The 14,851-nt window shown below is 47.3% G+C and overlaps 2 protein-coding genes across 2 annotated transcripts; one reads left to right on the plus strand and one right to left on the minus strand.

Moving 5' to 3' along the window:
- The first annotated feature begins 7,659 nt into the window (after positions 1 to 7,659).
- On the plus strand, positions 7,660 to 12,160 carry LOC144702499 (uncharacterized). Its single transcript, XM_078574571.1, has 14 exons — positions 7,660 to 7,856; positions 8,427 to 8,512; positions 8,617 to 8,848; positions 9,034 to 9,157; positions 9,537 to 9,673; positions 9,751 to 9,859; positions 10,082 to 10,124; positions 10,207 to 10,381; positions 10,464 to 10,534; positions 10,603 to 10,696; positions 10,867 to 11,064; positions 11,524 to 11,733; positions 11,823 to 11,969; positions 12,035 to 12,160. Exons 1-14 carry the CDS (start codon positions 7,680 to 7,682, stop codon positions 12,158 to 12,160), a joined length of 1,929 nt encoding a protein of 642 aa, XP_078430697.1. The 5' UTR covers positions 7,660 to 7,679.
- On the minus strand, positions 11,785 to 14,419 carry LOC144707821 (Protein kinase superfamily protein). Its single transcript, XM_078581071.1, has 6 exons — positions 14,123 to 14,419; positions 13,702 to 14,033; positions 13,498 to 13,633; positions 13,151 to 13,287; positions 12,587 to 12,710; positions 11,785 to 12,521 (listed from the first exon to the last, which is right to left on the minus strand). The coding sequence occupies exons 1-6, from the start codon at positions 14,175 to 14,177 to the stop codon at positions 12,172 to 12,174; spliced, it is 1,134 nt and encodes a 377-aa protein (XP_078437197.1). The 5' UTR covers positions 14,178 to 14,419; the 3' UTR covers positions 11,785 to 12,171.
- Positions 14,420 to 14,851: the final 432 nt, after the last annotated feature.

Below are 14,851 nucleotides of genomic sequence, written 5' to 3' on the forward strand. Positions count from 1 at the left end.
AATAGATTTCATTGAAGGTCTATGATACGGTTCCCATTAGAATATATGAGAGGAGGAAAAGAAGGGCGAGCCAAATAAAGAATGTTGACCAGCCAATAGGCACCAGGGGACCTGATGGCCCACGTGATGCTGACGTGGCTACTAACTCCCAGTCTTGCCTGGGAGTGGTAGGAGAATAAAGGATGCCTATAAATAAGGGGTGAGACCTCCAAGAAAGGCACCTGTGGTCAGTTAGACTTCATGAAGGGTGTGGGGAGATCTTGGAGAGACCAGCTGTATGCGGCTAGAGTCTTCTGAGGGCGTTCATACCAACAAGGGGAGCTAGCTACTGGAGGGATCGGCGTCAACAGGGAATTCTGAAGTGGGATCTGTCTGTGGAATTGTGACATTGCATCTGTAAGTTGCTTTTCTTGATCTTTTCTTACCAATTTGATGCAGATCGTTTAAGTCTACCAAACTCTTATGGGTTTAATTCGATTATGGTCACTGTGGATAGATTAAGCAAGTATGCACATTATTTTGCTGTGAAGCATCCTTTTTCAGTCAGAGATATTGCAGAATTATTTGTTAAAGAAATTGTGAAACTACATAGGGTACCGAATTCAATCATCTCTGATGGAGTCTATTCACAAGTTAGCTCAAATGTGTTCTCTCCATCTCTGATGGAGGGAACACATTTGAAGTTCAGTTCTTCTTACCATCCTTAAACGGATGGACAAACCGAGGTTACCAACAGGGGAATGTATTGCTACTTATTTTGTTTCTCTTCAGAAAACCCAAAGAGATGAGCCCAATGGCTCCATTGAGCCGAATACAATTATGACACCTCTTTCCACGCATTCATCAAGACGTCTCCATTTGAAGCTGTGTATGGAAGGGAGCCACCATTCCTACTTCGATATGGTTCACATCCATCTACATCAACTCCATCTCCATTGATTACTACTTTAAAATCACATTGGGCAAAGGCCCAATCCAGAATGAAGAATTGATAATGTCCCTTTAATTCGGAGAAATATTCTGAACACAGACTGATGAAATAAGGTTGGAGAAGTTCTCGAGATCTCCAGATGCAGTGTACGTAGCCTAGTAATACGTTGATCGTGGAAGAAGGAATCGTTGATCAAATAAAAACGAGGGACTTCCGCCCTGAAACGTTCCAACAACATAGAAATAACAAGAACTCAAAGATATCTGCCTACAAGGTCGTATCGACCCCGGCGATCAGAAGCGAGCCGAATCAGCAACACCCCCTCCTCGAGAGCTCCTCTCGACGTCGACACAAAACCGTTTTCTTCAACGTGTGCTCCCTCCTCGGCCAAAACTTCCTTTTATTCACTTTTCTCCGTAACGTCTTTATTCGATAGGACTTCTTGGCTCCAGGCTGTCACGTGACGTGGCAACCTTCCCTCTTTTGCTTTCATACGTCCGAGGGAGTGCCTTATCAAGAATCAGGCTGACAAACACAGAAGAGATAAATAATTCTCTGAAGGAGATATGGTGTACCTAAAAATCTGACCGTATCGAATGAAATCCCTAGTCAAAAGTGACTTGGGAGAATGCGGAACGCCTGGACACGACTTCCCCTCAATTCAAGCTTGAGGACAAGCTTCAACTGCATGGAGGGAGTATTGGTATGCAACGATTCTTCTCCAAGCAATACCAGAGGAAGAAAAGGAGACATGTGTGAGAAGACCCCACGTTGACCAAGTATAAATAAAGGGAAGCTGCAAATAAGAGGATGCTAGCTTTTTCAAGAAGTCAGTTGCCGAAGCAGGCCGAGGGCTGGGGTAGTAGGATCGGGCCTGCTTACCAGAAGGGGGAGCTCGAGGAGATCTCCCAGAATCCATCCACATTTATCTAGTTTATTCTCTATACTCATCTACATTTTCTTCTTTCCAAATTGTGGACGGAAAGGTTATCAATATTTTATTAATCGATATTGCAAAATTTCGCATTATAGAAGATAGATATCTGTTGATCTGAGTATTACATGTCTTTATTTTCTCTCTCTTGTTAGCCCATTAAGGGCCCTCTCTAGTTAGCCCATTAGGGCTTCCTATAAAACCCTGTAATCTCTTTCATTTGCTATTAAGAATTGTTCTTTTCTTGTTTACATGGTATCAGAGCCCTAACCCTAACCCTAATCTGGGTTTCCTGGGCTCGACCTTGCGCTCCGATCTTCGGCGGTTCTCACGACCGCCTGATCTCGCGCTCGGTCTCGCCGTCGCTCCGGGCCTCCCAGGCGCTCGCCGTTCTGGCGTCCGCCGTCCCAGCGTCTTCCGCTCCGGCGCCCGCCGTCGGCCGCGCCGCCTCGGCTCGCGCCCTCGGCTCGCGCCGCCCGGCAGCGTCCGCGCTCGCCGTCCAGCGACCGCCGTCCAGCGCCCGCCGTCCTCGCCCGCCGTCCCGGCTCCCGCCGTCCAGCTCCGCCGTCCGGCTCCCGCCGTCCGGCTCCGCCGTCCAGCCCGCCGTCGGCTCGCCGTCCGGCTCCCGCCGTCCCGGCTCCGCCGTCCGGCTCCCGCCGTCCGGCGCCCGTCCAGCTCCCGGCTCCCGCCGTCCAGCGCCCGCCGTCCGGCGCCCGACATCCAGCGCCCGGCACCGCCCGGCGCTCGGCGTCTCGGCGCCTGCAGTCCCGGCATCTCGTCGTTCGGCGCGCCGACGTGGTCTACTCTGCTTTCATCATAGCGAACCTGGTTGAAGCCCAGACCTCTCATCACACGCCAGACTCGGCGCGGTATCTACGCCACATGCATCTGCGGTGCCTCTCGAGCCCGAATTGGTCGTCCTCCTCTGGACCATCCTCTTTGCCTCGGATGCCTCCGGATGGTATGTTTACTGGATTCAATCTCCTGCAATGGCGCCAGTGCGTCCAGATAACTTTAAAGGGCGTCTCATGCGCCATCTTCTAGAAGACGGACCTTCGGACCGATCCCAAGTATTATGACTGGCTGGGCGTTGAGGGTAGTTCATCGTTGGCTCTTGGACAGTATTTCACCTAGTGTTAAAGGTGAATTCATGTCTCTAGAGTCGGCTCGAGCGATGCAGGAAGCAGCACTTGAGAGCCACTCCAAGAAGCACAACATTGCGACTCTGTACGAATTGGTACATCGGGCCGCTAACCTGCGTCAAGGGACCGGTCTATCATGGAGTACAATGCAGAGCTCATTCGTTGTGGAATGAAATTGACTACTACATGCCGCCCGACCCCATTCGGTGGACCGCCAGTATACTCTTCAACCGGGTTTTCCAGTTTCTTATGGGACTGAACCCGGAATATGAAGTTATGCGGGCTCAGCTTATTCATCGGGAGACTGGTCCTACCTTCAAGGATGCGCTCCACGGTGTGCGGGTTGAAGAATCCCGCTTTCAGCAGGCCCAGAACTTCGGCCGGCACTTGTAGCTCATTCCTCTTCGTCACGCCCATCGTCGACTCCACCACCCGGCTCTTTGCCACGTGGTCCGACGGCTCGGACGGAGGATTCTCCAAAGGTGATCCTTCGCTGTTTTGCAATTACTGCAAGAAGCGAGGTCACTCTAAGAGGCGTGCTACAAGCTTCAGCGGAAGCGCACAACCAAGCAACCTTGCTGCAGCCGCCTCGTCCGTGCCCCGGGTCAAGTGCCTATGCTGTACGGTCTTCTCCCGACTAGTGCCTCGCCCGCTAGCTTCACTCCGGAAGAGATAGGCGTCGCCGCTTGCTTGATCCTCCAGTCGTGGGCTCATGCTCCTTGGCCCACGCAGTATGTCCACCAGTCTTCCCACACCTACATCCCCTCCTGGCCATTCTTTTTCCTCTTCCACTTGGCTTCTTGATTCCGGTGCCACCGCCCACATGACCCCAAATCCTCGAGCCTTTCAAACTTATGCACCTGTTTCTGGCTCCTCCAAAGTTAAAACAGCCTCCGGCGATCTTCTCACCGTGGCGGGTATTGGTCGTGTGGCCCTTTCCTCTTCTATGCATCTATCTAAAGTTCTTCATGTTCCTCGCCTTACTCATCATCTTCTCTCCCTATTTAGCCTTGTTCGCGACTTGAAACAAGACCTTAACTTCTCTCCTAATTCATGTTTTTATCGTGATAAGGTGTCGGGGAGGACGATTTTCATTGCTGAGGAGCATGAGGGGCTCTATCTTGTTCGTCCTTGTTCGAGTTCTCTTGCTTTTGCTGCTGCGGTAGTTTCCCTTTCGGCTTCCCACGAGCGTTTGTGGCTTCTTCATCGACGTCTCGGCCATCCTTCTTTTGCTACTCTTTATCGTCTCTTTCCTAAACTCTTTCAAGGCCATTCTGTGGACCGTTTTGTTTGTACTGCTTGTCGAATTGCCAAACATCATCGTACCACGTATCCTATCTCGTCTTCTCATTCTTCGACCCCATTCTCCCTTATTCACACCGATGTGTGGGGGCCTTCCCCTATTCATAGTACTTCCGGTTCTCGGTGGTTATGCATCTTTATTGACGACGCTACTCGATTCACGTGGGCATATTTCTTGAAGAACAAATCGGAGATATCTCGTGTCATTCCTCAATTTTACTCCCTTATCCAAACTCAATTCTCTATATCCGTTCGCTTCGCTCCGACAATGCTAAAGACTACGTTAACACCACGTTAAGCATCTTCTTCCAAGACAAAGGCATTATCCATGAAACTTCTTGTCCCTATACACCACAACAAAATGGCGTTGCCGAAAGAAAATTCCGTCACATCTTTGAAATGACTCGGAGCCTTCTCTTCCATATGCATATGCCCAAGTATTTTTGGGGGGAAGCCGTCTCCACCGCCATCCATCTTCTTAATCGCCTTCCATCTCGAGTGCTTGACTACTCCACTCCCATTGACCGTCTTCAGCATTCCTTTCCAACTCTCTCTCTCCGAACTCATCTTACTCCTCGTGTATTTGGATGTGTATGCTATGCGCCAAACCACCAACTTGGTCGTGATAAACTGGATCCCCGTGCTATCAAGTGTGTGTTTGTTGGCTATTCTTCCACCCAAAAAGGCTATTTATGCTATCATCCACCCTCTCGTCGGTTCGTCGTCACCAAAGATGCCACGTTTGATGAATTGCTTCCCTACTATTCCTCCTCTCCTGAACCCTCATCGTCCCCATCTCCCTCCGATCCACTCGAATTCCTCATCCTCGTCCCTCTTCACCGGCCCCGCCCGACGTGTCTCCGCCTGTTGCTCCTCCAGCAATTGTGCCTCCCGACCCGCCTCGGCCGCCGTCTCAGTCCCTCTGTGGAGCCTCCTCCAGTAATTGCTCCTGCGCTCGACCCTTCTGCTGCACCTTCTTCGATTCCTCCGCTCCCTATCCGTCGCTGCCCGCCTGAAAACGCCACGGTATTATATATACCTAGGAGAGAGAGAGGAGAATATGAGTTAGTGATAAGTGAGGGAGCCTAGTGGGTTTATAGAACATGACCCAATAGGAGAGTCCTCTCACTAACAGTATTACCCTTGCTCGTCGCAAGCCTCGGCTTCCTTCTTCGTCTCCTGCTGCCCCGTCTCCCTCAACCTCCACCCCTCCTGCCACCTCCTCATTAGCCGTGCTGCCCTCTTCCCGTTCCTCTCCCCTCTATCCGTTGGCGGAATCTATCTCCTCTCATCGCCTCTCACCCTCTTATCATGCCCTTCTCATCTCCCTTGATGCCACTTCCCTTCCCAAGATGGTGGACATTGCCCTTTCATTTCCGCATTGGCGTCAGGCCATGGCGGAAGAACTTCAGGCTCTTGCTCACAATGAAACGTGGGATCTGGTTCCTCTACCGGCCGGGAAGCATCTCGTGGGTAGCCGTTGGGTGTATGCTGTGAAGCATAATTCTGACGGTTCTATTGAGCGCCACAAAGCCCGGGTTGTGGCACAAGGGTTCACTCAGAAACATGGCATTGATTATCAGGAGACCTTTGCTCCCGTCGCCAAGCTGAATACTATGCGGATCTTATTGGCCCTTGCTGCGGATCGGGGCTGGATTTTGCAACAATATGATGTGAAGAATGCTTTTCTGCATGGAGAGTTGACTGAGGAGATCTACATGGCATTACCTCCTGGCTACACTTCCTTAGTGCCATCGTCTCCATGATCTGTTGTCTGTCGCCTGAAGAAAGCATTATATGGCTTGAAGCAATCTCCTCGTGCCTGGTTTGATCGTTTCACGACGGCCATGCAGCGTCGTGGATACCGTCAGTGTAATGGTGATCACACCCTTTTCTACCGCCATTCCACGTCAGGGGGAGTCGCTATTCTTCTTGTGTACGTGGATGACATCATTATTACGGGTGATGATACGACGACCATTACTGAGCTGGCTATGTATCTCTCGTCGGAATTTGCTATTCGTCGTCTTGGCCCGTTGAGGTACTTTCTTGGCATAGAGGTGGCCTATTCTTCCAGCGGGATCTTTATTTGTCAGAGAAAGTATACGGTGGACCTTCTCTGTGAGCTTGGAAAGGAGGACGCCAAGCCTGCTTCGACACCGATTGATGCGAACCGACTTGGTGCCGATGCGGATAAGGAGCTTGCTGAGCCTGGCCCATATAGAAGACTTGTGGGAAAACTGCTTTATCTCACCCACACTCGCCCGGACATTGCATATTCAGTGGGTGTTCTGAGTCAGTTCATGCAGACTCCTCGCATGAGCCATTTTCATGCTGCTCATCGTCTCCTCCGTTTCCTGAAGGGCACCATTGGCCGTGGATTATTGTTTCATCGCCATACCGGCCTGTGTCTTGAAGTCTACACCGATGCAGATTATGCCGGCTCTGTGGTTGATCGTCGGTCCACATCTGGGTATTGCACCTTCTTGGGCGGCAATCTGATTACTTGGAGGAGCAAGAAGCAGAAAGTGGTCTCTCGATCGAGTGCTGAAGCGGAGTTCCGTGCCCTTGCGCATGGTCTGTGTGAAGCACTTTGGATTACCCAGCTTCTTCGTGAGCTACGGTGTCCAGTTCCCTCTCCTGTCCAGCTGTTCTGCGACAACAAATCAGCGATTAGCATTGCTCATGACCCCGTTCAGCATGACCGTACAGAGCACATCGAGATCGATCGCCATTTCATCAAAGAGAAGCTTGAATCGGGAGATTTTTGCACGCCTTATGTTCCGTCCGCTGAACAGCTTGCAGATATCTTCACCAAAGGGCTTCATGCCCCTAGGTTTGAGGAGCTCTGTTCCAAGCTGGGTGTGGATAACATCCACGCTCCAGCTTGAGGGGGAGTGTTGATCTGAGTATTACATGTCTTTATTTTCTCTCTCTTGTTAGCCCATTAAGGGCCCTCTCTAGTCAGCCCATTAGGGCTTCCTATAAAACCCTGTAATCTCTTTCATTTGCTATTAAGAATTGTTCTTTTCTTGTTTACAATATCAATCAAATTTCACAACAGAATCATTTTTTTTTAAAATTATAAATACCAGGGTTGGCTCACTCTTTCGACCTAGTTAATGTAACTAGAGAAAGACTCAATAGACAGTGAGAAATTGATGTTATTTTGTGTTTGAATGAAGATTAACAAAAATGTAAGTCGTTGACAAATGCAGTAGGGATGGCCTTCCTCCTTGAATGAGTTTTAAATTCAGTTATTTTGTTACCCTTCCTATACGTGTTAACTTTTATTTTTCCATGGATCATATGATTAACTGTTAGCCTTGTTTGTTTTAGGGTTCGTGATGATATAATCAGGTCCCTGAAGATGCGTGAACCTTATATTACTATCGGTTCATTCAATCGAGAAAATATCTTTTATGGTGTAAAGGCTTGTAATCGTTCTCTGTCTTTTGTTCAAGAACTAGTTCAAGAGATTTCTAACCATTTGGCTGATGGAGGCTCAACCATCATATACTGCACGACTATCAAAGATACTGAACATGTATGACATCCTCTCTACATCTTAAGTTATTTCTTTGCATAATTTTTTTAAATTTTTTGAATCATATTGAGATATGTTGATCTATCCTGCTGTATTTGTGGGCCATTTTATAATTCAGTTTTGTATCCCTGGTGTTTTTGTTTTCACGATGAGTTAAACTTTATCAATGAATGAAAAAGTCACTCTGTTGTCTGCAAAGAGAGAGATTGTAGACAAAGGAAGGGAGCCACATTCATAATAGAAGGTGATGCAGACCCCAGATCTTGTACAATCGAGTCTGTTGAATAACTTGAAGGATAAAAGCTCCTTGCAGAGAATTGTAAAAGCCATTAAGTCTCCTCTCTGCACTTAATTCTGGGGCATTCTGTTTAGTCCTTTTTCTCTCAAGTTCCTTCCGGAGAAAAATAAATTCCTCTCCCAAATGAGTGTGCATTCCGTTTTCACGTTACTAGAAAGTCTATTGTAGGGTTCTTATTTTCATAGCTTGATATTCTGTTAATAATCCTTCAGAATACGCATGCTCTGTAGACATCAAATTTTTGGGATAAGTTGACGACTGATTCTTTTCAGGTTTTTGAGGCGCTGAACAAGGCGAGAATAAAGGTTGGGATTTACCATGGTCAGATGGGCAACAGGGCTCGTGAAGAATCTCACAGGTCTCCCTTTCCCTGAAACACGGCATATTTAAAATTTTAATTTCATCAATCAAGACTAGATATAATGAAAAACACAAGTAATATTTGTTTCCGTCGTCATGCAGATTATTCACCAGGGATGAACTTCAAGTCATGGTGGCAACTGTTGCTTTTGGCATGGGCGTGGATAAGCCAAACGTTAGGACTGTCATACACTATGGATGTCCGAAGAGTCTTGAATCATATTATCAGGAAAGTGGTCGATGTGGAAGAGATGGGTTGCCATCTATGTGCCAGCTTTACTATTCGAGAGGTGACTTTGCGAAAGCCGAATTTTACTGTGGAGAATCTACTTCAGTATGTCATCACTCTCACCCTTTAGTGCCTACTTTTCGAGAGGCGCATAAAAGTTTGAAATTCCTCATATTCTGGTGCGATTATATTGTTTTCCCTTCCAGTATTTTACCTTTTTACGTACTTTTTTTCTAATATTTGCTTACTCTTGGATATAAGCGTAAATAAATGAGAGCTCTGTCCAACAGGAAGTCCATAGAAAGTCTATCACCGCATCCCTGATGATGGCTGAGAAGTACTGCTTGCTACCAACTTGCCGACGAAAGTTTTTATTGGAGTACTTCGGAGAGAAAGTACAATACACTTCGTGCGGTAAATCCATCCTAAACTTTAATTGATTTGTTTCACCTGGCAACTCTTTTTCCTAAATTGTTTTATCATGAGTTTCTCTGTAGATGAAATCACATCAATCGCGTAAAAGAAGTCCGGATTATGGATTTGTTAAAAACTACAAGGGTCTTCTAATTTGTTTCATTTCTACTCCCTTGTTAAACTTTACCCACCCCGAGAGAAATCACATTTTTCCTTCAAGATAACAATATTCTCATTTCTCCGTAATGTATGACCTTGCTCTGTGCATCTGTTTTGATTCCGATGGCTGTGGTTTAATCAGGATAAGAATACATTATCTGTGCTTGTCAGTTTTTGTGTGCAACTTCTTTGTTCTTGAAGATCATTCGTCCTGATTTAGGTAATTGCAATAATTGTCTTGGTTCGAGAAGAGAAAGAGACCTATCTAGGGAATCCTTCTTGCTTCTGAGCTGCATTCACTCTTTGGGAGGTCGCTGGGGCCTGAATTTGCCCATTGATGTTCTTCGTGGATCAAAGGTAACCTTTTTGGATTGTCCTCTCTCTAATTTAAATCCTTTATCTAAGAGAATGGATCATGTTTTTCCATCATCAAGTCAAAGAAGATCGTCGACCACGAGTTCGATAAGCTCCCACAGTACGGTATCGGAAGAGACTGCTCTTCTACTTGGTGGAAAGCGCTTGGTGGGGTCCTTCTCTCCCATGGTATTGCTACCGAAACTTTTTTAAAGCAGAATTATTGTCCATACTACGGAAGAATACAAATATTTTTCGAAATTTACCAACTTAGCTTTTCTCATCGTAATACTGATAAACATCACTATTGCTTTCATGCCCTGAAACTTTTTTATTTCCCTTCGGTTTAAGTTGATATCATCAGGACTCAGAGGTGAGTCCATGTAAACTAAATTCTCCGTGTCAATGCAGATTACTTAAAAGACATCGTCACGGACATGTACAGAACAATTAGGTACAGGAACTTGTAGGATTTAATAAAATTTTGAAAATAATTTCTATAAACCTGCGGTTTGATCATCTCCTATTTTTTCTAGTATCACCGAAAAGGGATTTCAGTTCTTGCAATCATCACGTGGTCAGAATAGGCCACCTTTAGTGTTACCGCTTACCGATGAAATGACTGATGAAGAGGATAGTGGAAGTAAACAGGGAAAAATTGAAGGGTCCCTGCGAAATTTGTCATCTTTGGAAAGTGAAGCATTTTCCGAGGTCAGCTTACTTGAAATTCGGTTAAACGCAAAGTAAATTTCATAGATGTCTGATAAACGGGGTTAATCTTTCGTTGTTCCAGCCTGAAGAGAAGCTTTATCGCCAGCTTCTGGAAGTCAGAATGAACATCGCTAAAGATTGTGGCACCGCACCGTGAGTCGTCGATTGAAACTTCCTTTGATTATTTGCTAAGATTAAATTAATTAAAACTACTATTTCAGGTACGCGATCTGTGGTGACGAAGTCATCAGAAGAATTACAAAGAGGAGACCGTCAACCAAAGCAAGACTTGCGAATATAGATGGTGTCAACCAGGTATTTTTTGTAGTAATTTCGCTTAAATGAAGTGAACCCAATGAATATTTTCAGGGAATTTTCTTTTCTCCTGGCTCAAGTGGATAATCGATAATTTAAGAGTTCAGCCTCTACCGTTGACCTTATTTAAAAATCATTAATTTCGTTTAACATTTTCTCTATTTCAACAGTACTTTGTCACAACGTACGGCGAAAATTTTCTCCGCGACATCCTCAATTTCTCCCGAGAATTCGACCTTCAACTGGATGGTGAGGCGACAATTGACTCGAAGAACATCCGGTCAACATCCGAAAGGAAACTAACTCCAGCGAAATGGAACGCCTGGAAAATGTGGCAGCAGGATGGCTTATCTGTCCACGAAATAGCCGTAAACCTTCATCATCATCATGATCATCATCATTGTTGTTGTCATCATCATCATTGTCTTCATCATCATCATGATCATCATCATTGTTGTTGTCATCATCATCATTGTCTTCATCATCATCATGATCATCATCATTGTTGTTGTCATCATCATCATTGTCTTCATCATCATCATGATCATCATCATTGTTGCTGTCATCATCATCATCATCATCATCATCATCATCATTATCATCATCATTGTCTTCATCATCATGATCATCATTGTCTTCATCAGCATCATCATCATCATCGGCATCGTCATCGTCATCATCATTGCCGTCATCATCATTATTTTCATCATTATCAGGATCATCATGATTGTTGTTGTCATCATAATCATTGTCTTCATCATCATCGTTTCTATTTTTTCGTTAAAAAGTAAAAAAAAATAATGATTTGATCTTTTTTCCAATCTCAGAATTTCCCTGGAAGATCGGCCTCGATAAAGGAAAGAACAATCTTCGGGTACATCCTCGAAGCCGCTCGAGAGGGGTACGAGATCAACTGGCCTCGCCTCTGCGACGAAGTCGGGTTGACCCCTGAAATAACGGCTGAGATTCGTTCTGCCATCGCGAAAGTGGGATCGACGGACAAGATGAAACCCATCAAAGACGAGTTACCGGATGAGGTCACGCTTCTTCCCTCTTCGCACTTTCACCATTTCCAGGAAAAAGAAAAAGGAAAAAAAAATCAAAGAAAATTATTTCTCTTCCTCAGGTGACATACGACCACTTGAAAACCTTCTTGGCCATGGAAGATCTTCAGCAGTCAAACCACGAGGACTCAACTAAACGACGACGCGGGGAAGGACACGTGGCAACCCAGGACGCGATCTTAAGCTGGCTAGCCAGCAATCCTAACGGGGTGAGAGAGCAATCATTGCTTGCCACGTGGCAGTTTAGCGTCTAATGACGGGATCTCCGGCGCAGGTCTTGCAGTCGGACATCGTGGCGAACTTCCGTGGGTCCCGCGAGGGTGACGTGGCGGATCTACTCGGCGGGCTTGAGGGCCAGTTCATGGTTTTCAAGAAGAACGGGCTTTACAGGATCATGTAGAGGGAGAGAGATCAGAGAGATCGGACGGTGGGGATTCGACGGTGGGCCAGACCGGCGCCGCCCTGGAGCGGCTCGAGCGTCTCGACGACGTCACTCATCAAGGGCCGGGCCTTGGGGTTCTGGCTAAGGCAGTAGTAGGCCAGGCTGCAGGCCTTCTGGGCCGCGCGGGCCGGGAACTGGGCCTCCAGCCTTGGGTCGATGATAAGCGGGAGCTTTCGCCGGTCGCTGAGTTTGGGCCGGACCCAGTCCACTAAGCTCTGCTCCTTACTGGGCCGGCTCTTATCCACGGCCTTCCGCCCCGTCAACAGCTCCAGAAGCACCACCCCGAAGCTATACACGTCGCTCCGCGCCGTCAGATGACCTGCCGTTGACCCACGCCTATAAGTCAAACCCCACGGTAATTTTCTCCCTCTGCCAGGGGCTTACCCGTCATTACGTACTCCGGGGCCGCGTACCCGTACGTGCCCATCACCCGGGTGGACACGTGGGTCTCGTCTCCCTCCGGGCCCACCTTGGCCAGCCCAAAGTCGGAGAGTTTCGCCGTGTAGTCCTGCAGGCCCACCAAGCCCATTAGCGCTAATAGATACGCGGAAGGGACGATTTTTCGTCCCAGGACGAATAAACCGTCCGGTCAAAGGGTATGAACGCCAATCGGGACGAAAATTCGTCCCGGGAGCACCGGACTGGACGGTTTTCGTCCCCTGAGACGGAAAAACCGTCCGTCCGGACGTCCCGGATGAAAAACAGCTAGATTCAAAGTCCCTGGCAATGATAATTTCCATCAAAGTCCCTGTATTTCTCTAAATAACTTAGAAAAATTTATATTAATATATTGATAATAAAACGGGTTTTTTTGGTCTGGGCCGAGGGACGGGACGGTTCTTGTACCGTTGAACGAGAAATTCGTCCCGTCCTTCGTCCCTGCACCGAATCTGGACGTCAGACGGGACGAAATCGAATCCATAGAGAGAGAGAAAGAGGACAGCGAACCGAGTCTAGGAGGATATTTGAAGTCTTGAAGTCTCGGTATATGACGGGTCTCTCGGCGTTGTGGAGAAAGGCCAGACCTTTGGCGGCCCCCAGCGCTATCATCATTCTAGTGGCCCACGGCAGCGGCGCCGCCGTCTCTGAAAAAAAAAAGAAAAAAAAAAATAGGTCAAACGAAGGAGATCTCTCCCAACCCTGTTCTTGCCGTCTGCAGTAGATAAATCTATAAAAAGTCGGTAAAGAAAGAATTACTCAACACCCAAGTCATCCATCATCTTTAATTTTTCTCAGACGATCAATAATTCCAATTTACAACAGTTCATCAGTGGGACAGAGCAAGAGCGACGTACTACGGAAGAGGTGGTTCTCAAGGCTGCCTCTGAACATGAATTCATAAACAAGCAGCCTGTGTTCATCCTCGCAGCAGTAGCCTATGAGCTTGACCAGATTAGGATGCCTCAGCTGCCCGAGAAAGTTCACTTCTGTCTGATAAACAAATCACACAGAAAAGATCAAAACTCTTCAAGAAAATGAACGCAAATTCATTCACTTACAAGCCATTCTCTGTGGCCCTGGTGGCCGTTCTTGTTAAGAACCTTGACAGCGACAGGGAGAGATTTCAGACCCACTCTCACATTCTCGTCGATGTAGCCCTTGTAAACAGTCCCGAACCCTCCTTCCCCGAGAATATAATCATTACGGAAGCTCTTGGTGATGGTTTCCAGCTCGAACAGGGTGAAAGAGATCAAGTTGGTGTACAGCGAGATGTTCCTCGAGTCTTCTATGATCCTTGGAGTAGACGGATCGCTCAAATCAGAGATGCAACGGTTGTATTTTCTATCCGACGAACTGTTCTTCCCCTGCTGCGGGAACGTCTGATGCTGCCCTGCATCGCAAAACGAGACTCAAAAAACTCGTAAATCTACCAAAGTTCAACCCTAGATTGTGAAAAATCGAGAGGAAAATGAGAAGTACCGCGAGAATGAGCCACAACGGCGGCCGATTCCTCTCTTGTTCCGCAGTTTCCCATCGAGCAAACTCTCTCTCATTCTCCGTCTACTCTTCAGCTCTTCTCTCCTTTACCGACCGACCGTCTGACACTTTCTTCATGCTGCTGCCCAGGATCGATCGAGCCCACCATCGCTTCCAATAGCAGGAGAAAGCACCGAAAATCGCCCAGTCGGAATCCTCATCAATGTCGATTAGATGCCCTCTCCGCCATTACACTAACACCAGCTTCCGGGCCGATCTCCATTCCCCTGTTAAACAAGAAAGAGAGAGAGAGAGATGCGATTTAAACAAGAGAGAGAGATGACTTTTTTATCATCATTCATCTTTTTTTGCAGTTTGCCCCTCGCAAGACTAATAATTGGATTACTCACCGCGGTATTGGCGATACCGTCACCGCGGGGACCATCGGTCAGGAGCAGCGGTAACTGCACCCGCGAAGCACGCGATTCGGCTTGCGGTGTTATTGTGCTCTACCGGCGGTTTTTACTATCGTAAACCAGCGGCGAGCGAGAGAGGGAGAAGGGAGCGTGGGATCACGATAAGGGTTGTTTATGCGGTGCCGCACGTGTTGAGTGCGTGCCAGCGGGTCGGTGGCCCATCATTGGAGGCATGTGAAGAGTCCAGTAAGCTGATTGGCTGAGAAGAACAAAAACATTTGTAGACCCTATAGAACGACAAAGTAGACAGGTGTTG

Source organism: Wolffia australiana, chromosome 1 (assembly GCF_029677425.1).
Source record: "Wolffia australiana isolate 7733 chromosome 1, ASM2967742v1".
NCBI lineage: Eukaryota > Viridiplantae > Streptophyta > Magnoliopsida > Alismatales > Araceae > Wolffia > Wolffia australiana.